The sequence below is a fragment of the Nyctibius grandis genome, chromosome 12, assembly GCF_013368605.1.
Source record: "Nyctibius grandis isolate bNycGra1 chromosome 12, bNycGra1.pri, whole genome shotgun sequence".
Lineage (NCBI taxonomy): Eukaryota > Metazoa > Chordata > Aves > Nyctibiiformes > Nyctibiidae > Nyctibius > Nyctibius grandis.
Window position 1 is genome coordinate 1,197,853 of NC_090669.1, and position 26,112 is coordinate 1,223,964.

At 47.2% G+C, this 26,112-nt stretch overlaps 1 protein-coding gene across 6 annotated transcripts in view; it reads left to right on the top strand.

Annotated features, from left to right (window-relative positions):
• NLRC5 (NLR family CARD domain containing 5) overlaps positions 1 to 26,112 on the top strand; it is a 53,432-nt gene that overhangs the window by 6,426 nt on the left and 20,894 nt on the right. For 5 of the 6 annotated variants that reach the window (XR_011049069.1, XM_068411210.1, XM_068411209.1 and 2 more), the window contains exons 4-24: positions 4,616 to 4,678; positions 7,944 to 8,009; positions 9,121 to 10,876; positions 12,767 to 12,850; positions 13,217 to 13,300; positions 13,386 to 13,469; positions 15,142 to 15,231; positions 16,080 to 16,130; positions 17,075 to 17,134; positions 17,759 to 17,842; positions 18,363 to 18,446; positions 18,842 to 18,931; positions 19,538 to 19,603; positions 20,455 to 20,532; positions 21,051 to 21,134; positions 22,188 to 22,271; positions 23,484 to 23,573; positions 23,697 to 23,744; positions 24,020 to 24,094; positions 25,173 to 25,256; positions 26,009 to 26,092. Coding sequence is in view for 5 of the 6 variants with exons in the window: in XM_068411210.1 (XP_068267311.1) it covers positions 4,616 to 4,678; positions 7,944 to 8,009; positions 9,121 to 10,876; positions 12,767 to 12,850; positions 13,217 to 13,300; positions 13,386 to 13,469; positions 15,142 to 15,231; positions 16,080 to 16,130; positions 17,075 to 17,134; positions 17,759 to 17,842; positions 18,363 to 18,446; positions 18,842 to 18,931; positions 19,538 to 19,603; positions 20,455 to 20,532; positions 21,051 to 21,134; positions 22,188 to 22,271; positions 23,484 to 23,573; positions 23,697 to 23,744; positions 24,020 to 24,094; positions 25,173 to 25,256; positions 26,009 to 26,092 (3,289 nt within the window). In the remaining variant the exon portion in view is untranslated. The remainder of the gene's footprint in view (positions 1 to 4,615; positions 4,679 to 7,943; positions 8,010 to 9,120; positions 10,877 to 12,766; positions 12,851 to 13,216; positions 13,301 to 13,385; positions 13,470 to 15,141; positions 15,232 to 16,079; positions 16,131 to 17,074; positions 17,135 to 17,758; positions 17,843 to 18,362; positions 18,447 to 18,841; positions 18,932 to 19,537; positions 19,604 to 20,454; positions 20,533 to 21,050; positions 21,135 to 22,187; positions 22,272 to 23,483; positions 23,574 to 23,696; positions 23,745 to 24,019; positions 24,095 to 25,172; positions 25,257 to 26,008; positions 26,093 to 26,112) is intronic. The other variant, XM_068411211.1, reaches the window with a different exon arrangement.

A 26,112-nucleotide genomic window follows, 5' to 3' on the forward strand; every position in this document is an offset into this window, starting at 1 on the left:
TCAACCTCACCACTCAGCTTGGTGTCATCTGCAGACTTGCTGAGGGCACACTCAATCCCACTGCCTGTGTCATTGATGAAGATATTAAACAGTATTGGTCCCAATATGAACCCCTGAGGGACACCACTTTTCACCAGTCTCCATCCAGACATTGAGCCGTTGACCACTACCCTCTGGATGTGACCAGCCAACCAATTCCACATCCACCAAATAGGCCATCCATCAAATCCATATCTCTCCAATTTAGAAAGAAGGATGTTGTGGGGGACTGTGTCAGAGGCCTTACAGAATTCCAAATAGACGACATCCGTAGCTCTTCCCTTGTCCACTGATGTAGTCCCTTGTCCACTCCATCACAGAAGACCACTAGGTTGGTCAGGCAGGACTTGCCCTTGGTGAAGCCGTGCTGGCTGTTTCAAATCACCTCCTTGTCCTCCATGTGCCTTAGCATAACTTCTAGGAGGATCTGCTCCATGATCTTCCCAGGGACAGAGGTGAGGCTGACAGGTCAGTAGTTCCCAGGATCCTCCTTTCTACCCTTTTTAACAATGGGTGCAATGTTTCTCTTTTCCTGGTCACCGGGGACTTTATCTGCCTGCCATGACTTTTCAAATATCATGGAGAGTGGCTTGGCAACTACACCAGCCAGTTGCCGCAGGACTCTGGGATGCATCTCGTTAGGTCCCACAGACTTACGGACGTTCAGCTTCCTCAGGTGGTCACGAACCTGATCTTCTCTTATAGTGGGAGTGACTTTGCTCCTCCGGTCCCTCCCTTGTGGTCCTCAAGAGGTGTGGGAAGAGAAGTTGCCAGTGAAGACTGAGGCAAAAAATTGTTGAGTACCTCAGCCTCCTCCTCACCTGTTGTTACCAGTTTGCCAGTTGCGTTCATCAGTGGGGGGGTATGACCTTCCTTTCCTTGCTGACATACCTAAGGAAGCCCTTCTTAATATTCTTTGCATCCCTTGCCACATTCAGCTTCATCTGCTCCTCAGCCTTCCCGACCCCATCCCTACACAACTGGGCAGCATCCCTGGACTCTTCCCAGGACACCTGTCCCTGCTTCCACTGCCTGTGTGTTTCCTTCTTGCCCTTTAGGTTGACCAGCAGGTCTCGACTCAGCCATGCCAGTCTCTTGCCTTCCTTGCCTGATTTCCTACACCTGGGGGTTGAGAGCTCTTGTGCTCTATGGAAAGTGTCCTTCAAGACCTGCCAGCTCCGCTCTGCTCCCTTGTCCCTGAGGGCACTTTCCCAAGGGGTCCTGTTGACTAACTCCTTGAACAGCTGGAAGTTTGCTTTCCTAAAATTCAGCGTCCTGACTTTACTCTTTGCCTGACCCATATCCCTCAGGACTGTGAACTCCACCAGTGTGTGATCACTGCAGCCCAGGTTGGAGCATCCCAGGCTCAACTTCACTCCCGATTTTCTCTACCTCCTCCCTGGCAGTGACGCAGGGGGACGGGGAATGGGGGTTGTGGTCAGTTCATCACACATTCTCTGCCGCTCCTTCCTCCTGAGGGGGAGGACTCCTCACACTCTTACTGTGCTCCAGCGTGGGGTCACTCCCACAGGAGACAGTCTTCCATGAACATCTCCAGTGTGAGTCCTTTCCACAGGCTACAGTTCTTAATGATCTGCTCCAGCGTGGGTCCCTTCCATGGGGTGCAGTCCTTCAGAAACAGACTGCTCCAGCGTGGGTCCTCTGCAAGGTCACAGCTCCTGCCAGAAAACCTGCTCTGATGTGGGTCCCTTCCACGGAGTCACAAGTCCTGCCAGGACCCTGCTCCAGCACAGGCTCTCCACAGGGTCACAGCCTCCTTTGGGCATCCCCCTGCTCTACTGCAGACCTCCACAGGCTGCAGGTGGATAATCTGCTCCACTGCAGACCTCCACAGGCTGCAGGTGGATATCTGCTCCACCATGGTCCTCCACAGGCTGCAGGTGGATATCTGCTCCACTATGGTCCTCCACAGGCTGCAGGTGGATATCTGCTCCAGTGCAGACCTCCACGGGTTGCAGGGGCACAGCCTGCCTCTCACCATGGTCTCCCCCATGTGCTGCAGGGGCACAGCCTGCCTCACCATGGTCTTCCCCATGGGCTGCAGGGGAATCTCTGCTCTAGCACCTGGAGTACCTCCTCCTCCTCCTCCTCCTTCTTCACTAACCTTGGTGTCTGCAGAGTTGTTGCTCTCACATGTTCTCACTCCTCCCTCTGGCTGCAGTTGCTGTTGCACAGCAACTTTTTTCCCTACTTAAATATGTTATCACAGAGAAGCTACCACCATCCCTGATGGGCTCAGCCTTGGCCAGCGGCAGGTCCATCTTGGAGCCAGCTGGCATTGGCTTTGTCAGATGTAGGGGAAGCTTTGAGCAGCTTCTCACAGAAGCCACCCCTGGAGCCCCCCCACTGCCAAAACCTTGCCACACAAACCCAATACAGTAGGTTGAGGTAAAAAAAGTTAGACATAAAAAGCCAAAACCAATAAAAATTGTGCACCCCTTCTCCAACAAAGCGGAGATGAAATTTTTGGTTAGATTTATTTGAAGAAGAAAAAAACACTACCTTTGTGTTCTGTGGATTTTTAATTCCTATATTTTTTATTTTCCTGATCCAGAAACGTAAGAAATACAGAAGTCTTAAAATACACCACAAGAAAACCACTTCCCCTTATCTCTCATTAGCAGTTGGAGGCAGTGGCTTGAGAGCACATGATCCATGGAGAGGGTGGTCAATAGGCTGCGTGTTGCGTTGTAGACTGTACACACAGTGTGCACGTGCTCCCTTCTGTGGAAGCCTGTGGCACCAGCCAAGCCTGCCTCGCCCTTACTGGGTTACTTTATCTGGTTATTAATTCTTTTTGGTTAACATCATACTTCGCAGGAAGTCTTACACAACGAGTCCTTCTCAGCGGTACTATCCATCCTTCCCATCCTGCGTGTAGTAACTTGTTGTTAGTTGCAGTAGTTGGACAGATGCAGCCTTTGGTAAACAACTTTTGCAGAGATAAGAGGGGAAAGAGCAGACAAGCAACAGGGAGCCAGGACTGATGAGGGCTTTCTTTTGGGACTGAAGCCAAACCAGATTCCAGCCTCTTAATGCTGTGATGTATCATAAAAGATATCTCTTAAGGTTTTGGGGTTGCCTTATGCTGGTTTAACTACAGTATTAACAGTTTAGCATCATAGATCCTTCTGAAGGCGAATTGCTTTTGGTTTTGCTCTAGGGGTGGCTTTCAGTTCACCCTGACCCTCTGCGTGGTTGCAGGGGCTGTCCCAAGGGTGTGGGCAGCAGTTGGTGGTTTGGAGGAGGACGACACAGGACCACGCTTTACAGTAACAAAGCAGTCTTAGGTCAGGCAAGATTAACCGTTAGATTGCCTTAGCTGAAGTGACTCCTAGGGGTAAGAGTTTGTGTCTGCACGGTGAGTGAGACTGGAAAAGTGATGCAGGCTAAAACCAACCTGAGGGGCTGCCCGAGTAGTGCTTGGGATAGCGATAGGACAAGAGGACACAGCCTCAAGCTTCACCAGGGGAGGTTCAGGTTGGACATTAGGAAGCATTTCTTCTCAGCAAGGGTCATTAGCCATTGGAAGGGGCTGCCCAGGGAGGTGGTGGAGTCACCATCTCTGGAGGGGTTTAAGAAAAGACTGGATGTGGCACTTAGTGCCATGGTCTAGTTGACATGGTGGTGTCAGGGCAATGGTTGGACTCGATGATCCCAGAGGGCTTTTCCAACCTGGTTGATTCTGTGATTCTGTGATTCTGTGAGTAGGGGAGAAATAGCAGGATCGAGTCTTCCAGTGCCAGAACTGGCTTACTTTGCTTTACGTGGCACACAGGGCAAGAGTTGGGGTGTGTGAGCTGTTGAATGAATTTTGTGTGAGGCCGTGGTGCAGCACGTGTGCCCATTTGGGGCCGTGTTCTTCATTGCTTCGTGCTGATGCTGGAGCTGGAAATACCAGAGTCCTGCACTCCCAGCTGGGAAACGCTGGAAATGACAGTGAGAGGAATACATGTATGAAGGTTTCCCATCTGATTTTGGAGAGCGATGCTCTCAGGTGTGAGTTTATCTGAACAGAAGAGTCCTGGTGGTATGCGGACTGCTCTTTGGCCTGAGCAGGATCTCCCTCTGAAGCTCTGTGAACGTTGTCTGTGGGGCTGGCTGTGCTGAGCGGGGTTTTGTGGCAGCTTGAGCTGTGCAGTGAGTCAGAAAGGGCCCTTGGCTGGGCTGCTAACTGACTCTGCCAACGGTTTCATTACAGAAACACCTCCTTTGCAGGAACGGGGAGGGGTAGGGCTTCCCTTTTTGGCTGCGGTGTGGTTTTTAGGTCAGCCATAGCTGCCCACACTCTGAGTTTTTATGTATCATAGAGAAAAGCTGTTTCACTCCTCCCTTGAAAGCAGGGGTTAACTGTATCTTAGAGCAATCTGAAAGGAAAACTTCAGATGGGGACCTGAAACCTGGCTGTGTTGCATCAGCCCTTACACTCAGTCTTGATTTGTTCCACTGTGTGTGTGATGAGCCGCTTGCCCGTTGACTTTGACCAGCAGCACCCAGATTTCAAGAGCAGGACGCTCGCAGTAACTGTATTTCATTTCCAATCCGACTCCTTTAGGTAACTTAAGCCAGAAGCAAGAAGCGTGCACGGATGTGAGTGCCCGGTCACCTGTGCCGAAAGGTAAGGCTGGAGCAGCCCTTGGGTGCCATGCTCTTGGAGTTTATCTTCTCTGCTCACAGGCTGGGCAGGGCTGCAGACATCCCACGTATTGGCCACAGCGCTGGTGAGGCGTGGGGAAGCCACTGCAACTTCAGCTTTGATTTTTCTGTTCTCGGTGCTTTCCAGATGAACCTCCCCTGTTTCTTTTTCTGTCCCTGAATTTCAGAAAAGCCTTCTTGGCCCTGACTCTGCCAAGGAACTCGCTCGTTTTAGTTTCTCTAGCCAAGGGAATCTCCCACCCACTCTGCAAAATCCCTGCCGTTTGCACTTCTACTGTGGTTGGCTCATTGGTAGGTGGAGGAAGTTGGTTTGGCTTTTAAAGAAAGAGCAGAAAGGCTGTTCAGGAGTTGATCCAGCAGAAACCATTGCAGAGTTGCCACGATCAGAGGTTAAAAGAACAGATAGCAGTAGTTCTAGGGCATTCTTCAGGGGTGAATTTGGGACTGAGGCCTTCGTGCTCAGTGCAGATCATGAAATGAGGGATTTACTGTCAAGATCCCTCCTTTTCCACTCACACTTCGCAGCGGCATCCATCACCCAAATGTCATTCAGAAGCCTTCGGTGCAATGTGAAAATACTGAAGGTACGTGCCACCACTGAGCGATGTCCCTGGGCCCTCACACAACAGCTGCTGGAGCAACTGGAATTGCTAAATTCTGAGTTGCCTCCTCAGTCACCAGATATTCGGTTTCCAGAAAATGAAACACCAGCCCAGATCCTCCTCATGTGAAGAGTCTCACAGCAGAAATAGAGAGAAAGGGTGTGATTCTGGCATCTGGCTTGGCGAGAGGATAAACGGTGGAGGTAGTGGCAAAAGGAATCCAGATGATCACAGAAGGCTGCTGTCAGTTTGCTGTGTCCTCCTGAAATGGGTGCTGGGGGAAAACGAAGCAGCAGGAAATGAAGCCTTGTGTTCCGCAGGCTGCAGCACTGAGGAGTCACTGAGCCAGGACCCTGGGAGCACAGAGAGCAAAGTTGCCAGCCTTGTGTCCTGTAGAGGTGCTTAATGTTGGTGGCAGGGACTGGTGCTGGATTGCCCTTTGGTGAAAAATAGATGATCTGAATGAAAAGCTGCTCTTCATTTTTTTTTTCCTGCTGTATGAATTTGGGGACTGGCTAAGGCTCACACTCGCAGCAGCAGGAGCTTCTTGCAGAGCTGGCTCTGGTTCTTGCTGAGGTTTGCCAGTGCCCTCAGTACCTTGTAACTTGTGTGTTTGTCTCTGCTGTTTGCCCTCCCTGCTCCTGGGCAGACAGAGGCCGGCTTTTAGCACCGCGCTCCCCCGGCAGTGAACGCTCCCCGCCTTGCCCATCTCTGCTGGCATTACCCATTTCTAGCTCCCAACCTACCCTTTGCAATTCCAGCCCTTCCTATGGTCACAGAGACACTTTTGCCTCTGCTTTTCACTCAGAGACTGCTTCTTCTGAGTCGTGGCACTGCAAATACTGTATCGCGTGTGTCGCATGCAGTTTTCAGCTCTTGAAAACAGAGGTGACCTTTCTGTTCTGCAGACAGGCTGCTGCTGCTGGCTGCTGTGCTGCCCTAGAGAGCAGGTGATCGATCTCACCCATTGCTGGTGGAATAGAAATTTGAAAATAGTGCTGAAAGTTACTAGGACCAGTTAAGAAAGGAAAGACTTGTGCCTCTCTCAGCTCTCTCCATCTCTGCGTTGTCCAGATATAGCCATTCCCTGCCCTGTTCCCCAGGGTAACAGAGCAGTTCCTGTGTTCAAAGCAAGGCCGATGCATCGCCCAACCTACAGAACGTCTCACCAGTGAGGTGGTTGTGGTCAGTCTCAGAAGATGCAGGGTGGCTTTTTCCCAGCAGTGTATGTAGCTCCTTCACGCAGCATTCCCTGGCCAGCTGAGCTCCTGGAGACTGACCTGGCAGCTGGCTTCACTCACAAGGAAACTCTTTGTGGAGCTGAGATGTGTCTGGTCATTGATATTTCCTGCTCCTGCTTGCTTTCAGATCCATCACACGGGCTTATCCTGCTCTGGGTGGACTTAAATCCTGAGGAGGAGTGGAGAACAATTGAAAGAAATGAGGCAACCTGGTCCAGAGGAAAGGTGTCCCTGCCTGTGGCAGGGGGGTTGGAACTAGATGATCTTTAAGGTCGCTTCCAACCCAAACCATTCTATGATTCTATGAAACTGGGCTTTGCTACAGTGTGTAGCTGGGATATGTGGTACTGCTCTTTGGTTTATCTCTGTCTTGGATCTGCCAGGCTTCTTTCATATGCGTGGAACCGCTTCCTCCATGCCCTAGGTACCTTTCCAGTGCTTGTGGTGTAAGTCTGTGATCAGGCTTATGCTCTCTCTACTTCTGTATGCTCCTCCAAACCCAGAACTGCACATCCCTCATTTTTTTTGCCTTCCAGCAGCTGTGCTGCCAGTAGGGTTATCTCCTAGGATGCTTTTTGATGGGCTGTTATGATAGTTTTTTGCTAAGGTTCTGGCACTACTTAGCACTGGGCTTCTAAGCAAACGAGGGGACTGAGCAAGAGGGTCTGAGCATCATTTGCTAAACCTAACACATTTCAAGCCTTTTCAAATTCACGTTGTTTTCTGCAAAGATTTCCAAAGCCAGGCTTCCACCAGCAGCTTGTACCTCCCTATTTCTGATGTCCCAGCTGCTGTTGGCTGAGAATGGTAAGATTTGGATATTAACAGCTCTGTGAAGTGCAAAGACATGTTCCATATTAGATAAATGTTGAATCCTTGTAGCTGATCGTGTGTCCCAGGGAGGAGGAAGGACCTGCTTGACTTCTCTGCAAAAACACTCACATGGATAGAACAGGGAAGTAGCAGATCACACTGTGGCAGGCAAGATTGATGTTACCCACTAGGAAAATCTATATAAATAAACTGAAGTGTTGGAATGAATTGCCTGGAGAAGTTCAGGTAGCTCCATTACTGAAGGTCTCCAAATCAGCCCAGACCCCTTGGTCACTCCTGAGAGCTGTAGCATATTCAGAGTGGGACAAGAGGATGGATTAGCCTCATGAGGACCAGCCCAAGCTGTCTTTCTAGAGCTAGATGCACCTCTGCTTTTACTTTACATTTACAAAAGCAGTTCTGTAAACTCAGCCTGAATTTGCAGATAGTTTTGTCTCTCTGATTTTACCTCTTCAGCTCCCCAAATGCTTTGCTGGAGGGTCTTGCCCAGCTTTAATAAGCTGCCTTTCAAAATGCTCTTTTGACACGTTTCTGACTTTTCAATTTTCAGGGTTTGCTCGACGGCGCCATCTCAGCAGCCCCGTGAGCGATAAGGATGTTAAACAGCAACGACTAGGTATGTAGATGGTCCAGAAGTGTGTACATGGTGTGCCTTCCGCTGAGGAAGGACCTATTTAACTTCTTTGCAGAAACACCCAAGAAATCAACCTCCCACATTGAGGGAAACTTTTGTTTAGTAGCTGCATAAACTCTTAGTACAACAGGTTCTAAAATATACAGAAAAAAGGACCTGGCAAATAACAAGAAACATCCATTTCCATTTCAGAGATATATTAAATCTACCTGAGGAGAAGGGATACAGATGGCAGAGGCTGAGAACTCCCTTAAAGTGTGATGTACCAGTAAAGCATTCCATTGTAGGTCATCGCTGTATTTGCTTTTTTTTAACCAAATCAGGAGACATACTGACTATTTAAACCCCACTAAAGGCTTCATAATTTCTCTAGCACGTTAAAAACTCGTATGATTTTAGCTTACTCCACCAGACCAGGTTGCTCCAAGCCCCATCCAACCTGGCCTTGAACACTGCTAGGGAGGGGGCAGCCACAGCTTCTCTGGGCAACCTGGGCCAGGCTCTCACCACCCTCACAGCAAAGAATTTCTTCCTCAGATCTCATCTCAATCTCCCCTCTTTCAGTTTAAAACTGTTCCCCCTCATCCTGTCACTCCATGACCTTGTAAGAAGTCCCTCTCCAGCTTTCCTGTAGACAATTATCACCACTGTTCTCTCTTCAACAAAGAGATGCTGATACCATCAGGGATCTCAGATTCTCAAAGCGAAAGATATGTCTGTTCCGAGGTGCAGATAGCTGAGCAAGGGTGGCACAAGGCCAGCATGGGTGAACAGGGAGCTGGAGAACAGGGAATTATATGCATAATGCACCAATACCTAATTCTCATCTTAAAGAGATAATAAGATTTAGTTTTTATATAAAGCTGTTTCACCTTTTCACTGAATCTTCTTCTTCTTCAGCCCCTGTGCAAAAATAGGAAAAAATATGGGTTATTTTCATGTGCTCAAAATGTGTCATCTTTACCTGGCTCTGTGGAGCAGCCTCTGATCAGGGCCAGTGTTTCTCTGTGTATAAGTGGTAGTATTTTGGATCTGTCATGGCTCTGAAGGAACTTTTTCACCCTCGTACTCACTCTGTTGTCTTCTCTCTCAGATTCAGCTGAAAAGTACCGGCATCTCCTTGTTAGTTCTATCCACCAGAGATATGGAAGCAGGAGAGCAGCAGGAGCAGCAGCACAGGAACAAACACAGCCCCCGGCTTTCAACCAAGCCTTTGTCAACCTTGTCATTCGGCAGAGTAAAACCTCCCGCTTAAAGCAGAGAGGAGATAAACCCCGAGAGGATGTGGCAGGTGCTGCTGAACCAGAAGAATGTGCGGATACAGCTGTGAAAGTGTCCGATCTGTTTCGTAGTGTGGACCCATCGGGCGCGACGAAGGTGATCTTTTTGTTTGGTAAACCAGGTACAGGCAAGACCATGCTAATGCACAGGATTTGTCAGAAATGGGCAGAAGGTGTCCTACCTCAGTTTCTCTTCGCTTTCCTGTTTGAGTTTCGGCAGCTGAATTTATTAAAAAGAAAATTGACTCTGAAGGAGCTTTTGTTTGACCTGTTCCTTCAGCCAGAAGACGGCCCTGATGAGGTGTTCCAGTACCTCCTGGAAAATGCCTGGCGTACACTGATCATCTTTGATGGGCTGGATGAGTTTGCAGCTAACATGGACATGTCATCCTCTTCTAAGAGAGGCCCAACTCTTACCTCCCATATGTCTATATCTGAGCTCTTTGCAGACCTCTGCCATGGGAAGCTCCTACCTGGTTGCACAGTGTTGGTCACCAGCCGACCTAAGAGACTACCTGACTTCTTATTAAATACAGTAGATCTGCTAGCAGAAATTTGGGGATTTGACCATGAGAAGGTTGAGGAATACGTCGGCCACTATTTTCATCAGCATTCATTGAAAGAACAAGCCATTGCTCACCTGAAGAACAACACCAAGCTCCTCAGCATGTGCCTCATCCCTGCTCTGTGTTATGTTGTGTGCATCTGTTTGGAGTATTTGCTCCTTAAACATCAGATGAGTGTGGAGCTTCCTCAGACTATGACACAGTTTTATATCAAAATGCTTCTCATCTTCATAAACAAACAGCAGGGAGAGCATGCAGGTGACGAGGTGACTCAGCTGAACTGTAACAGGCAGGCTATTTTGGGTCTGTGTGATCTTGCACTGAAAGGCCTGGAAGATCAGAAGCTTGTATTTTATGTTGGTGATATTCCAGAGCACGTGAAGGAATTTGCCTCCTTACATGGACTGCTGACTGTCTTTGAGGTGAAGACAAGTGGCACTTGCCCAGAGGCTGGCTATGCCTTTGTGCACTTGAGCTTGCAGGAGTTTTTTGCAGCACTGTGTCTCATGGTAAGTAAGAGGGTGGACAAGAGCTACCTGAAGAAGAAGTTCTCTTTGAAGACAAAGTGGACTTCAAAGAACGAGGCAAAGACTGAGTTCATGGAGAGCTTTCACATCTTTCTCTCAGGCTTGTCGTCAAAAGAGTGTAGGACGTTTCTCATGCTGCTAGCTGAACAAGATGAAGCTTGGGTGCAGGATAAGCAGGACGCAATCCTGCAGTCTCTCAAGAAACTGGCAGCCACCCATCTGACAGGGCCTAAGGTCATTGAGCTCTGCCACTGCACGTTTGAAACGCAAGACCACAAAGTAGCCCAGCATATTGGGAGCTTGCTGAATTTCAAGTACGAGTTTAAAAACTTTAGACTGACACCTCTGGACATGTCAGCTTTGTTCTTTGTCATAAACTCGTGTCAGGATTTGACTCATTTGGATTTTGCGGGATGTCTCATGGATGTTGACTGTTTGGAGGTTCTGGCCGGCTGTAAAAATGTAGAGCACTTGAGGTAAACACGCTGAGTGCTGTGAGGTGGTGGGTGGAAAGAAGGGCTCCGGGGCTGGAAGGACAAGCCTAGTATTTATGTTTTAAAAGGGAGGGAAAGATGATGTGAGGAATTCTAATCTGAACAGTGTAACTTTGATAGCAGAGAAATGTATGAAATAATGAATTTATGAGTGATTGAAGGATATTAAGGTGATAAATCCATTCTGGCTGGTTTTGTTTGTTTGTTTGTTTTGACTAAAACAATCAAAAAACAGGGTAGTCAGTCTAGTAGATAAGAGAGAAAATGATAGGTATTTCTTGACACTACAAAGGCAGGGTGAATCCTTCAAGCAAATGAGAAAATTGTGATCTAAGCAAAATCATCAGAAACCAGACGAACAGGAGATGACAGCTGCACTCTCAGGTTATCTCTATCAGTGCCTTGCTGTAAGGACATTTCAAGGAGGATCTCTTGGGATCCTGCTGTGGGATGGGTCTCATTCTGTATTTCTATGAATGACTTGGAGGAATATATGTAGAGTTTGCTAACGTGGAGAAGATGAGGAGCAGCCAGGGTGAGAATTACCCTGGCCTGAAGGGAATGGCGTTGTCTGCTGTGAAGCAGAGGAGCATGAACAAAGACATGAAAACTGCTGTTCCGAGGTATTGATATCATTGTAAAAAGGACAGTAATTGATTGGTCTCTGCCTCCATTAAGAACAGGAATAGTATTTAATTTACTGTTAGAAAAGCTTTCTCGTGATATATCCTAACTCTGAATTGCTAAATGCAGGCACAGGGCATTGCACAGTCCTCTGCTTTCAAAGAGCAGATCAGGCAGATGCCTGAGGATGGTCAGGCTGTTCCCTTGCATTAGGAGGATGGAACAGGGGATTTTGGGGGGTTCTTCCTCAGCTCATATACATGCAAGTCCGTGCCTGCTTTCGGTTATGGCCTGCAGGATACGAACACTCTTGAGCACTGTCTCTTGGAAAGGTGGGCAAACGGCAGTGGGACCTTTGAGGGGTCCAGTGGGACCAGCATTTCAGCTACACGTTGCTTGTACAGAGCCTGTCTAAAGAAGAAGCATCGCCTCAGGCGTGTTCCTAATGACCATGGGCCATGTCCGTCATGCCACTGCACCTCTGCAGCTTGTTCCTGATCCCCTCTGCTTTAGGGGAAGGTGGCAGAGGCACTTAGGGCAACAGGACCGTAGGTGGGTTTCTGCTCTTATGGCTCCCAAACACTCTATGGGAAACATGCAACTCAGAGGGCTTTGTACTGATACATCCCATAATCAGTACATCCTGCAACTGATTCAAAGGAGAGCTTGAGTGCCTGAAAGCTTCCCTGTTTGTCTGTGTGTTTCTTCCAACACCACCAGTTCCTTCTATAAAAGAGGTATTTTCCCTACAAACCTTGTCTCTTCCATATTTCGGACAACTCTGGCTACTCTACCACCCAAATTGAAAGTACCTGGCCTGAAATCAACCCTCTTGTAGCTCAGCAGCTCATCACGCAGGAGCTGTTGGACACTCTCTGTTTGTATGGGTTCGGTTTGCCCCTGTGTGACCTGGCCTTGTCTCATGAAGGGGTCTCCAGGGTCTTGACTCAGGTGGGACATGCAATAGGGCTGACTCTTCATCTGGGACAGCGCTTACATGTGGTGTCTCTGTACCAAAAGGCAGAAGCCATCTCTTGAGGTATTTGCAGTTGATGTGCAAGTTTGATTTTATTTTTTTTTAAACAGATGTTTGAAAAGATAAAGATGCTGCAAAAAAGAGCATGATACAATGACTGTTAAGAAAGAAATTCAATGGGGTTTTTTTTATCATGTTTTAACCTGCTCTGTGGGCTAGCTTATTTCGGGTTTCATTGTGTTTACATTTTTTCCCTTTTCTTCCTGTTGTAGCTTTCGTAGTAGGAGATGTGGCGATGACTTTGCTGCTGCTCTTGCGAAGAGCTTAGGAGGAATGGAGAGCCTGAAGAAACTAGAGTAAGTCTTTGCTTATAAGGTCAGAGCCTTCTCTCTCTCTGTCCTCTGTTTGGATCTTGCAGTTTAATTCCATCTGCTCACTCCAGGCTGCTCTGCTCTGGGCAGCGCTGTATAGAGGGTAACGCAGTTAATGCAGAGCAGCACAGATACACGTGGCTCTTGTTTTATGCTGGTGTCAAGAGGAGTAGTGCATTGCCCTGATTGAAAAGGAGGATAAAGTTGGTTGCAGGTGGCAGAGTCAGGCCCCCTCCTCTCCATGTTGGTGTGCTGGGAGTGTGGTGCAGACCCACATCTGGGACAGGCTTACCATGCGCTTCATGGGATGCTAGTCCTTCCTCTGCGTGGCTTGAATGATTCTTTTTCCAGGTTGACAGGTGGGAGCATCACAGCTGAGGGGATGACTAATTTGGTCCAGGCTTCATTGCAGTGCCTCCAGCTTGAGGAAATAAAGTGAGTGTGTTGTGGCAATGACCCTCAAGTCAGCTGCTCGTTCCTAGGGGGCCTGGGCTATTAATGAGAATGAATCTGTGTGCAGCTTGCAGGACAATCGGATACGGTATCCGGAGGTGAAGAAGGTGATGGACCTGTTTTCCAGAATGGAAAAGCTGAAGAAAATAGAGTGAGTAAAAATGGCTTTAACCTATTAAAAATTGTAGCCACTGTGAAGCCAAGCATAGCATCAGAGGAAGTTTAAATCCTTGTCAGAGCAGAGTTGCTGGATGTCTCTGTAAGGGGTAACACTCGCTCTTGGAGATGCCAGTGGGGGACATGTGGGGCACTAAGCTGAGGCACAGACATTTAAGTGCAAGCAGGGCTGTGCTGGAGGCCTGGCTCGGTTTGAGATAGACTCGGCCTCACAGTTCTTACCCAGGTGTTTTAAAATAATCTCCAGGGAGTCCTGGCACCGCTGATGCCTCTCCAGGAATTACAGTGCATGTGCTCAACTTGCTGCCTGGCGTGACTTTTTCCTCATGTGCCTCCTCACCTCTCTTCCCCTTAGTCAGGCTCAGATTGCGATGCCTCACCTCTGCGTAAGAGAGGATGGCTCCATCCCTGTCTGCCCAGCCTTTTTGTTCGCCCTCTTCTCCTGTACTCCTTCTTCAAACACTTCTGTAACAGCACAGTGGCACTGACTGCTAGGAAAACTCCTAACGTGGATCTGCATCTTTTTAGGTGGAGAGAACCAGCCTGATCTGTGAGAGGGATTTAAAGCCTTTGAAAAGCTAGCAGGGGCGGTTTGAGCAGCAGCAGGGAAAGCAGAGCGAGCAGAGCTGCTGCAGGCGTGGGAGTCTCAGCGTAGTTTATGTTACAGGAGAGGGATAGCCATAAAGCTAACGAAGTCAAAGCCTCAGCACTGCCTGCCCACCCCAGTTAAAAGGGAGTGACTCTGCCTTTAAAGGTCTTCCACATACCCCTTGGCGCAAGCAGGTGAACCCAAAATACCTGCAGTTATTGCTGGACCCCATCCCGGAGTTAATTAGTGGCTTTGCAGTATGATTCGAAATGTTTAAAAGCATGATGGAAAGAGGGAGGAAGGGGGGAATGTACCTGCTCCTCTGCTTTCCTGGGCACGCTGGATAACAGCTTGTGGGAAATGCCAACGTGTCCCCGGTGAAGCAGTTTATCATATGGAAAAGGTAGGAAGCCAGTGCAATTTGTAAGCCTCCTTCCTTCACACATTTCTATTACACACAGACAGTGTTGCTGGCGTGGATGATTCCCTCGAGGCTCACAGGAATGGTGCTCTGTGACCCTGAGAATAAGCAGAGGATTTGTAAAAGCAAGACCTTATGTTTCGTATTTAATGAGGTTCGACAAGTAATGAAACAGAATAAACATGCAATTAAAGAATTAAATCCGTAGAGGTTGCTAGGATTGTGTCTGGGGGGATGTTTTAAATGTGAGGGTTTACACCACATGACTTCAATAAGCCGTGCTTAAATTGGATTTGTTATAGCAAGAGTTTAACTGCCCTGTGGGCTGGTTGTGTAACCACACAGGTATAAAGTACCTTCCCTACGTAACCCCAAAAACGGTTAATGGTTCTTCTGTTGCACGTAGAGGAAGTATCTCTGATTTTAAATTCGTGGGAGCTGTAGCTTGCAGAGAAGAACTATGATCTGATAATGCTTTTGTTGGGCCCTAAATGCAAAATTCTGAAGTTTTGGAGAAACCCTTTCACTAAAAGAATGTGTTTCAGGGTGTTTGGGGGTAGAGCAGAGGGCATTCGTGGAACAAGAGCATGCTGTTGGGTCCAGCAGCTGAGGTTGTGTTCTTCCTCATGTTCACAGTCTGAGTGACAACAATCTCTCCTTGAATGCTGTTCTCCTTTTGGCCAAGGAAGTCATCGCTTGTCAAAATGCTGCTGAACTGCGTGTCAGGTATCGATGCATGAGAGCTGTTACAGAAGCAAATACATTGTCTCTTTAGATGTTGACTTTTTAAATGGACACTGGTTTACAGCTTAATAGTTGGTTAATCAAAGTCAAAAAAATTTAATTTTAATCCTTTTCGCTTTCTGTTTGAATCAAAATTTGAATTCATCATATTATGGACTTGCTCTTTGTGGGTTTTTTTTTAATAGGTCATTTTATCCTTGGTCTGTAAATTGGTTTGCAGGGTGTAATATTTCTTCTTATATAACAGAATGTAAAATTGCTTTTAAGCTCTGCAGTATATCAGTGGGGAAATTCTTTACTAGCTAGCATAGATTTGCTATAAATCAGCTAAGTTTACTGGAAAGGTGTAGATTTAAGTAGCTCTGTGTTCCTTTAAATTACAGGCTTTGGTGTTTTCGTAGGTCCAGGATGACAGAGAAGGAGTAGAATTTTTAAATCCTAGCTCTTAAGGTTGTAAGTTTAACAGGCCTTGGTGTAACTCAAGGGAAATCAAATTTCCTACAGCTTTTTCTCATTTTTCTTGCTGGAATGGAGTTTCTACTGAGCCTCTTTCCAACCAACTGCTGGTTTTGCAAAAAAAAAAAATCTCAGCTCAATCTTCTTACCTGTGTTACTCCCTTGTGTGTACTGCAGCCCCAGTTCAACACGCGGGGTGTCCTGCTGCCCTGTAGCCACGTGGCTGCTGGATTGCTCGCCTGGGCCCATGTGCTAGCATGGCAGATGTCAGGGCCCTCTTTAGCATCCAAGCATTGGTCCTTACTGAGCACCCCTACCGAAGAAACGGCATCCTTCCACCTGTGCCCTAACGTTGGCTTGGATCTCCTTTTCAGGAAGGACACAGTGAGGATATATTTTTCTGGCTCATCTGGGAAAGTTCCAAGGTGAGAAACTGCACTTGGGATCATGGTTTATTTAGAGTTATGCTGATTGAAACCGTAGAATCATTTTGGTTGGAAAGGACCTTTAAGATCACCAAGTCCAACTGTTAACCCATCAGCTTGGTGTCATTATAAACCACTCCAGCAACAGAGTTCTGGTTGCCTCTGCCCTTGCATCTGGCAAAGCTGGAGCCAGCTGAGCGAGGAGAAAGGTCACCAAAATAGCTGGTCTTTGCACAGACCTACCAGCCACTTCCACAAAGGCAGGGCCTTACTGCCTGTGTAAGCTTGAAGTGCTGCGTTCCTGTTGCAAAACTGCTGATGCTGAAGCCAACGGACAGTTGAATGTGAGGATAAACGAAGGAAAAGCCTTTGCTCCTCTGGCTGGCTCCGGTGTTCTCCCTGCTTGTGCATGCTTTTGAAGGAAGGGTGGATTTGACCCCAATTAAGAAACTATGAAACAATCCCTTGTTCCTTGATAGGGAACTCGCTTTGCCCCGTGTTGTGCAGGGACCTCATGATATTTGGCATGCATGTGTGAACTGGCTCAGCCTGGCCCCGAGTCAGCTAGAAACTGCTCCTATGCAGATGTCTGAACATCCATCTGTGCTGTTGCAGGCAGCCTGGCATGGGTGGGTATGTTTGTGCTTACCTGTCTTGGCACAATCCCATATGGAGGCAAAACATCCCACATCTTAGTAGTGACTTTGAATTGGGGCTCAGTTATCAAGTTGCTTCAAATATGCAGTGAAATCCCATGTGGACACCCCCTGTGTGTTCCCATCATCTTCAAGAGCTCTTCTGGCTCTTGAAAATCACGTAACCTTGCATGGAGTTGTTGGACAGAACACAGGCCCTGTTGTTTCTCCCCAAAAATACGAACCAGCTCCCAGGTCCTCATATTTTGTGAAGGCATATTAACGGCCAAACATTTTGCTTGTTTGCAGATCTTTGAGGTGGGAAGAGAATAAGGAACATGTAACTCCAACTAGATCTGTGAAGTTATGGTAAGAGAAGGCATTGAAATTCCTGCTGGTGAATGTGATTTGCAGATGACAGGTACTACAGAAGGACAAGAATAGCAGCTATGTTAGTCCTTAAGGACAGAGAATATTTCCACATACGAAAAAGTTTGAAATAAACCTGAATCAGTAAACAAAAATAACAATAGAAATCCCTGTCTGGCCCAGCCAGTGGCTTTATTTCTTGTGTGTTGGGCTCTACAGCCCTAGAGAGGCAGAGTTCCCTTGGTAATGCCCATCTTGCCATATGTTCTTACAGCTACCAAAGGTGTGAGCCGTATAGTTTTCTTTCTTGCCTGGGCTCCAGAAGAGAGTAGTGGCTTTCTCAAAATAGAAGAACTCAAGGCTGTTACCTGAGCATATTAAAGCTGAGAAGTCGCCCTTCCTTCCCTCCTTCTCTTTCCCTCGCTACCCTGCACAACAGGAGCAATTACATCCCTCCCCTCCTCATGGATGGCAGTGCCAAGCGGCTCTGACACAGGGTGCTGCACCCGCACAGCAACCTCCCTCTCTTGGTACTGCCTCTACGTGCTCTCATTTGGAGAGAGACACCAGAACTGCCTGGGCCCCACTGTCCCCACACTGCTCATTAACCCTTCCTGTTCACAGCTTGCAGGATCGCAGCCTGTCTTCCCACCACGCAGAGGAGATCGTTGCCATTCTCCAGAGCTGTCCCTGTCTCTCCGAAGTGGAGTAAGTGTTTTCCTTTCCTTCCCATTGAGTGGCTGCAGGCGAGTGGCAGGGCGCAGGGGCTGTAAAGCTCTCCTTCTAGCCTGTCTGCCCTGGAAAATGCAGGAATATCTGTTGCAAGAACAGTTCAGTCCAGGCTGTATCTTGAATTTAGCTACACCTCAAACCCCAGTTTTCTAGCTGACTCATTTGAATTGACATCTGAAGATCTTTGTCATCCAGTGTTTTCTGCCTTCCTTTCTTCCTTCCAGAAGGACGGTAAACACTCACTCATTTGGTTTGTTGTCTTGTACTCCCACATAGGTTTTCTAAAGTAAGATACTCTGGGGCTAAAGGATGAATCATGTTGTCCTAGGGATAAAACTCTTTGTCTGAAGTTGCTTCATGCAGAGATAAGCAGGGAAGATTGATCTGGGACAGAAGAACAGTCCAGGCAAAAAAGCGACTGTAGGAAAGAGAAAGCAAGCAGATTTGGAGGGCTTTGTTGTTCAAAACAGTCCCCACTAACTGGAAAATGCCTCAGTTTATCAGGTAACAAGCTTGGAGACAAAGGCTGCAGTTGCCTGCTGGAAAGCCTCCCTTGGATATCAATTTCAGAGCAGCTGGAGTAAGTACAAAACCAGATTGCCCTCTTTTCTTGAGCCTGGCAAGGACCATACAGAGATGCTGAGCAGGGATCCAGGAAGCAAAGGCCTCACCCAGACCAGTGCCACAGAAGCAGCTCTGAGCACTCCTAAGGAAGGATGTGACTCAGCCCGTGAGACTGTTCAGGCTGAACTTGGTCACTTGTGTAGAGCATCACGCATGGAAACTGGTCTAAATGCATCTGAAGTGCCCTTTCATTAAAACCCCTTTCTCAGGAGTCGTGGTCCTGTGTGTTTTCCACCGTGCCACTTCTGAAGTGAAATGGGTTCAAGCACGCAGCACACTGATGACCACTTCCACTAGGACAGTCCTGTGTGATTTCAGTGCCCAGCTAATTGCCTTTTTTCTCTTTCTTAGCCTCAGTCAAAACCGCCTCTCTGTTAATGGCATTTGCAGTCTGTTGAAGTCAGTAAATACCTGCCAGAAGATGATGGAAGTACAAGTCAGGTATGTAGGTCTTGAATCATTCCTGAGGTTAATCCCAATTCTGAGAGTTAGGTTCTGAGATTTTTACTGAGTCACCTCAGAAGTGGAGCAGGTGAAGAACATATCCAAAGATGGTTGCTAACACTTACACTTGGTGATACATTGCTGTAAGCTGCTTTTATGTGAGCCATCAACTGGAATTTGAGGGGGTACAGAACTGTGTGTCCTTTCATGCATGGGGGCAGTTTTAGATTCTTTCCTGCTCTCTGCCCTGGGAAGTTTTGGAGAGAGCGTCTCTGTGCAGTATGAGAACTGGTGACATCTCCTGGCGTGGAGCTGGAAGTTCTCCTCCTGTTACTTTCCCTTGGAAACCCCCCGGAGTTCAAGTGTAACTATTTTATCTGCACTTTCTCTAATGGTTCAGAGGAACTGGGTCATCTGATATTGCGTAGTTTGATCCAACCAGGACTTAAAACTAATGGAGATTATTTTTTGCTTCCTTTGAGAGTGTTTTAAGCGATTGGTGTCACCAAAGAGTTTTGAAGAGCAAAACGAAGCATTCTTAAAACAAGAAGTCATGTGAATAACCAAAATGTGACACTGATTAATTCTTTTTATTCTTCACAGCCTTTGTTGTGAGACTGCAGTCCTGAGGTTTACAGAAGACAAGGAATTTGCTTCCCTTTCTCCAAGGTAGAGTGTGTGTGCACAAGTGGTGTTTTCTCAGCATCTCCTTTAGTTCTTATATCCTGTTTAGGTACCAAGGGTAACACTTCATCTCCCAGCAGTTCTTTCCCCCCTTCCCTCTGAATCGAAATGTATTACTTTCTCCTGGTTTTCTTAGCCACTTTGGAAGTTGCCCACTTAAAATCACCTAGTTCACTACAGTATGCATTCTGGACCATGGTACTCCTAAATCAAAATAAATTTGGAGTTATATTTTTCCCCTCAGAAAATTATGAATCAAACCAACTCAACCCAAATGTTTTGTTTGAGAAATGGTTTCCTGTTGCTCCTGGAGCTGTAGGTTCATTTATTCCTGTCCTTGTTCTCCATGGACTGAGCCCACTGTAAAATAGCATTTCCCACGGTACACCTGCATCCCACCTCTTAGCTGGGGAGGAGCAGCAGGGCTATCATGGGATGCAACCCAGTTGTTGTGGCTGTGCTTCAAAGAGAGTGACAGCCCAAGACATATGATCTGTGACTCCTTTAAGGCACCGGGTGACATTTCAGACTCAGATGTTTTAGGGTTTGGATGTTCCATTTATTTATGAATAGACAGTTTTTTTGCACAGACGTGGACTCTTTTCACAAAACACGTTTAGGCAAAAGCTGAATTTTCCATCAAACTGTAGCTAGATGAGAAATCCATCTTTTCACCTTCTCCCCAGTTGCCTGCATGCTCAAGTTAATCACTGAAAGAAAGAAGAACTTGCTCTTGGCAAGATATGGGTGTGGGCTAGAGCCAGGGTAGCCCCAGGGACCTGCCAAATTGCTAAAGTGTAAGTGGTTTACCCTTGTCTGCTTCTGTGCTCACTTAGGGAAAAGCCTGTGTTCTCTACTGATGACCAACAATATGGAGAGGGAAACCAGACACCTACTGCCCCCCAAAAAATAAGGTACTATGGCAAATTCACTATCTCATTCACAGAATTGGCGTGGTGATTGTGGGATTACTGCGTCGGCTCCCCTGTGGGAGTTGGGGGAGCTGGCAGTGACAGAGCTTGTGGTGTTGAGGGGGATTCTCTACTGGTATTTAGAGAAATGCATCCTAAGCTGGACCTGCGTTCAGATGTGTATCAGATCATGCTCTGACTCCAGCACAGAGCGCACCTGTCTGTTTTGTAGGGTGCAGTGAGGAAGGAAGAAGTCTTCTAAAGTCTTCTAACCAGGACCTCAGGCACCCGATTCTTTGTTGTGCTACAAGTTTTCTTTACATTGTCTCTTTATTCTCTGTTTGCAGACAAGAGCTGAAAGTATGGATTATCAGTTGTTGCAAAAAAAGCTAGATATTTCAAAGGGTTTTTTTATTTCATTATTATCTCCTCCTTTATTCTCTGGTTTTCTGAAGGGCTGAACTTTACAATCTTGTTTGCAATCCTGCAGACCTGGACTATTGATTTCTTTTTCCCACTAGGCTGACAGACAGTCGTTTTCAAGCCAGTGACTTGGAGAAACTGTACACAGTCCTGAAGGAGTGTAGCAGCATCTCCGAGCTGGAGTGAGTCCTTCTTAACTCTTATGGTCTTTATCTGCAGTTCTTTGGGATATTGAGAAAATGCCATCAGCTTGTTCTGAAGTGTGGTACATAGCACTATGAAAGGCATAGCTTTCCATGGGCTGATGTCCTTTGCCAAGGAGACATCCAGTTCTAGTGCTGTCTTAGGGCGAAGGTTGCAGGATATAAATCTAGAAAGGGACTATTTGATCACTTAGCCTGACTTCAGGTATTACAAAAGCTGTAAAGCCTTGCCCTGTCATTTTTGCCTTTGGGCCATTGGGGAGCAAAGCTGCAGAGCATGAAGGATCCCACCTAAAACGAGAGTGGCAGCCTGTGTTTTTGCTGATGATCCCACATACGGTGCACAAGGACCTTCAGCACCAAAGCACTTTCTTCTGTTGGTGCCGTACGTGGGGAGTCATCCTGTTGGCTAACAGCAAGAGGTGAGCAGCCCCAGCCCTGACGGAAAGAAAGGCTAACCAACACACACCCTCACATCTAGGTTTTGAGGACAGAACAAGCCCCAGCACAAACGTGTAATGTGTGTACCACCACCTTAGGGCTGGCTGTTCCCTTAGGCCTGGCAGCCTGTGGAAGAGATTTGCAGCCTTTGCTCTTCTTAAGCAGTCATGTCCCTTGATCTCACATGGGCCATAGCCCATTGTAATCCTTTAGCTCTAATATCAGAGCCTAATATCCTTCTCCAGGACTAACCCATGGCTCCTCTGTTGGGCCTGTCCAGGTTGATCATTTCTCAGAGCTGTGGACTTCTGGTCCCTGGTAACTGCATTAAGAAGCACCGTCAGTCCAGAGGGGTCACTTGGTGGACATGAGAAAAGGATGAGCCCTGAGTTAGGTTTCTGGCTGTCTTATGTTGGTTAATTCCAGTCTCTGGTTTCCCTGCAGGCTTTAGTTGTCAGTGGAGAGGGACAGTGCACTGTGTTTGGATTAGGGTGCCTGTGTTCTGCTTTCAGAGCTCTTGTTACTAAGAGCTGATTGTGCCTGTTGTTTTTTTTTTCCTATGAAAATTAAATGCCTTTCTTTATATCCTAGCCTATCAAATAACTATCTGGGAGATGAGGGACTTCTGCAGCTGTTTCAGTTCCTCCCAAATTTGAAAATGTTAAGTTCTCTCAAGTGAGTATATCCTGTTTCTCCTTCCTCATGGATGGGTTTTTGTGGGAGTATTGGTTGTGGGAGCACAGTCCACATTTGGGAAGGGCTCTTCAGGATCAAGTGAAGTTATATTCTCTGCCTGTTGAGGGTAGATCCACTGTGCTATCTGGCCTGTCCCCACCCCTAGTCCAGAACAGATTGACTCCACTTGATTGAGATAAGTGCCCAAGAGGCTGTGTCTTCCGTGAAGGAGACAAGTGATCCTGTGTGCAGGTGTGGCACCTGGTTTCTGAAACATGCTGAGATCTTCAGCAGACCACTGAATTTTTCCTCCCCTGCTTCCTCATCGGGAGGGAGAGCAGTCCTTCCTCTCCTGGGGTGGGCATCTGTGGAAGATAAATGCTGGGGAGCTCCAGCTGCAGTGGTGGCTTACGTTTATCTGGGTTTTTTACCTGGCACTCCCGGTGCAAGTGCACTGTACAGGACTGTGCCTTCAGGAGTATAGCACCATTCTGCTTTACTGAAAGAGATATTTATTGTTCCTGTTTGATTAATTGAACTGTTCTCAAGCCAAGAGTGTTCCAGTTACTGACAGTCTACAGCTTCTCTTCATGTCAGTGCAATGAAACACACTGCTGTTATTTACCTGTGTGGTTTTTTTTCCCCCAGCATCAAGCACACTGCCCATGGTCACACTAGATACTGTGACAGACCTAATAGACCTGAGCATGATCTTAGTGTGGGTTTTGTACTGCCACAACTGCACTTAAAGCCAAAGAGTTGGTTTTGCCTTGCATCGGTGTCTTGAAATACAAGGAATTCCCTTGAACCGTAAGAAAAAACTTGTGTGGTGAGGATAGTCAATCGCTAGAACAGGTTGCCCAGAGAGATTGTGGATTCTCCATCTTTGGAGTTATTCAAAACCCAGCTGGACAATGTTCTGAGCAGTCTGCTCTATTTGACCCTGCTCTGAGCAGGAGAGCTGGACTAGATCATCTCCAGAGGTCCATTCCAGCCTCAGTTACTTTGTGATTCTCTAAACTCTAAATGTGAGTGACGAATTTAAAAAATACTGGAGTTGTATTTGCAGAACTATAGTTTTAAACGCAGGCAGAAGGCGGCAAAGAAGCAGTCTCTGGGAGTGCTGGGCAAGGATCGCTATTATGGGGTGACGCAGTGTAAATTGCTGGTTGTTTTGCTTGCAGCAGCTGATTTCACCTCTTCTTCCTGTAGGCTTAATGACAATTGGATCTCCCTGAACTCTGTGTTTTTCTTAGCTCACTCCTTATCTACGCTGGAACACATTAAAACAATGAACCTCAGGTATGGCCAGGAGTACTTTTCCTATTTTTTGCTATTTAAGACCTCAAGCTCTGATTTTTGAGAAGTGATACAGGAGCATGTGTCTTCAAACTCCATCCTAAGTATGTTCTTTTCTGGTTACAGCTTAGGACACACGCAGGTGGTTCATCTAACCTTTTGGGAAAGAATCAGGTAAAATCATGCCCACTCATCTGTCTAAGCCTTTCAGACTTGTCCTTATGAGATCTTATGTAGATGGTGATGTGTGAGTCCCTGAGGTGTGCCAATTAAAGAGCCATTTGGCTCCAAACTCCAATTAGGGTGGTGGAAGCGGGGTGAGCTGTTTCATGGCTGATTGATTGACAGCAGCTTGAGGGTATGGAGCAGACAGCAGTATCCAACCGGAGTCAGCTATACAGGGACAATAACATCAGCACAATTCATGGGATAAACCATTCTTTCCCCAGGGCCAGAAGTACCAGCAGATGGAGAAGTAGTTCCCCGGCGCATCCCAAGCATGTAGCAGAAGGACAGTGCTTTCGGTATGGCAGCCCCAGCTTCCTTTTGTCACCCAGGAGTGTAGGGAGGGATGGCTGTGGGGGTCTGTATCTGTAGGGTAATGTATGGACCAGACCCATCCCTCCAGCTGTGTCTCCTCAGAAATCTGTCCTGTGCCCTGCCTGCCTTTGGAGGCAGACTCAGCTCTCTTGGAAAGCAGACGTTTCTTTCCTCTGCTTGTATCCCGTCATGACTGATTCCACATGAGACACCTCTGGAAAAGGTGCATCTTTAATATATCTCTCTTCCATCCTCTCCTCTGCTGAAACTGGTCAGGGAGGCCAGTCCCCAAAATAACACTTGGTTACAAGGGAGAAGGTCTTGGCTGGTGGAATTTGGCAAAGCTTTAAAGAGGCTCTGGCATCAACCCAGGCCAGTTGGCATCAACCCAGGCCAACAGGTATTTGTGCTTTGTGGTCACTGGAGGGACACAGTGATATGCCAGAGGTGGCTGGGTGAGTAACACACCCTCTTGGGATAGACTTGGGATATCCACTGCTACAGGCGTATATGTGAAAATAAATAGTGCATCTTTTGCTTGATTAGGCTCATAGGGATCGTCTTGCTTTCCTGCAGGGAAAGCTTCTACCCATAAATAACGAGATACAGATCTGGCTGGCTACTACATTCATCCCATGGACACCTCCCAGTTTGTCACCCATGAAGGTTTCTGTGATTTCCCTCTTGGAGAAGGCCATAGGAGGCATCATTTCCAGCTTTGCTCTGGGAGAGCTGAGACAGTGTTGAGCAGGGAAAGATGCTGTCCAGTCTCCTGGGACAATTTAAGTACCAATGATGTGGTTCTAGGGAGGCAACACCCAAAGTAACACGGTATTTTGGTGGACTGGCTTTCTTGAATCAGCTCAGAGCTGGTGAAATCCCCTGGTTGTCACAGGTTTTGAATTCCCTGTCCTAGATTGCAGGTAGCAAAACATACGTAGAGGAAGCGAGAGGGTTGCTATAGGTCTTGTCCTAAGACGTGAGGCGCTGGGCTGTGAAGGACATGTTGCCATACCGTGGTCATGGGAAATGTTTAGCTCCTGAGTGCTTTGTTTGCTTCAGTCTCAGGGACTGCAGAGTGGGTCCGGAGGATGTGACCAGGCTGTGCCAGATACTGGCTCAATGTCCCCAGCTGACAGAAATTGAGTAAGTGTTGTGCACTTGGCAACGCTGTCTGTCTGTCTCCCCAACCCTCAGATATTGAGTCGGTGGTCAGGTTAGCAGCTGGTGTAAATCAGTTCTGCTCTCACCACAGCCTCCTAGAAACCCCTGCAAAACTTCACCCAGATGCTTAGATAAACCCACACCTTCCACTGCCCTCCCTGCTTCAAAGAGTTTGGCCTCTCCTAAGGTGAAAACACCCCAGAACACCTATGTGTTCTCATAGTCTTCCACAATCATATGGCTATACACAAGTATTGTTGTCTACTCCTTGAGCCCCTGGCTGGCAGTATGGCCAGAGCAAGAGCACCTGGCCCACTAAGCCATAAACTGGACTCCTGAAGAGCTGGTCACCCCAGGCAGGAGCTGGGTGCCAAGAAAATTAGAATACTGCTCAGAACAGAAACGGAGTGATGATAAATAAAAATAATATAATACCTGTATTGCATGCAGGAAATATGTCAGTAGCATCATTTTATAAACTTACAGTAATGGAAAAGTAAGAGTCTTAAAACTGGCATATTAATTGGCTGTAGGATGTAGAGAAACACAAGGGTCAGTCTATAAGGACTAAATCTCACCCAACTTTTCAGGGCATTTCTGGACATGCCCTTTTTCAGAACTTGCCCGTAACACCCCCATGCACATGTGTGTGTGCATCTCCGTGTAGATTTTATAGAAATACTTACAGATAGTTCCAATTTCTCTTGGAATTTGTTTTCTTCCATGTTTTACAGTCTGTCTGGAAATTCATTGAGTGACCAGAGCATTGAGAGATTACTGAGCTTCCTACCGTACCTCTGTCACCTGACACTACTGAGGTAATGTTTGGGGTCCCTTT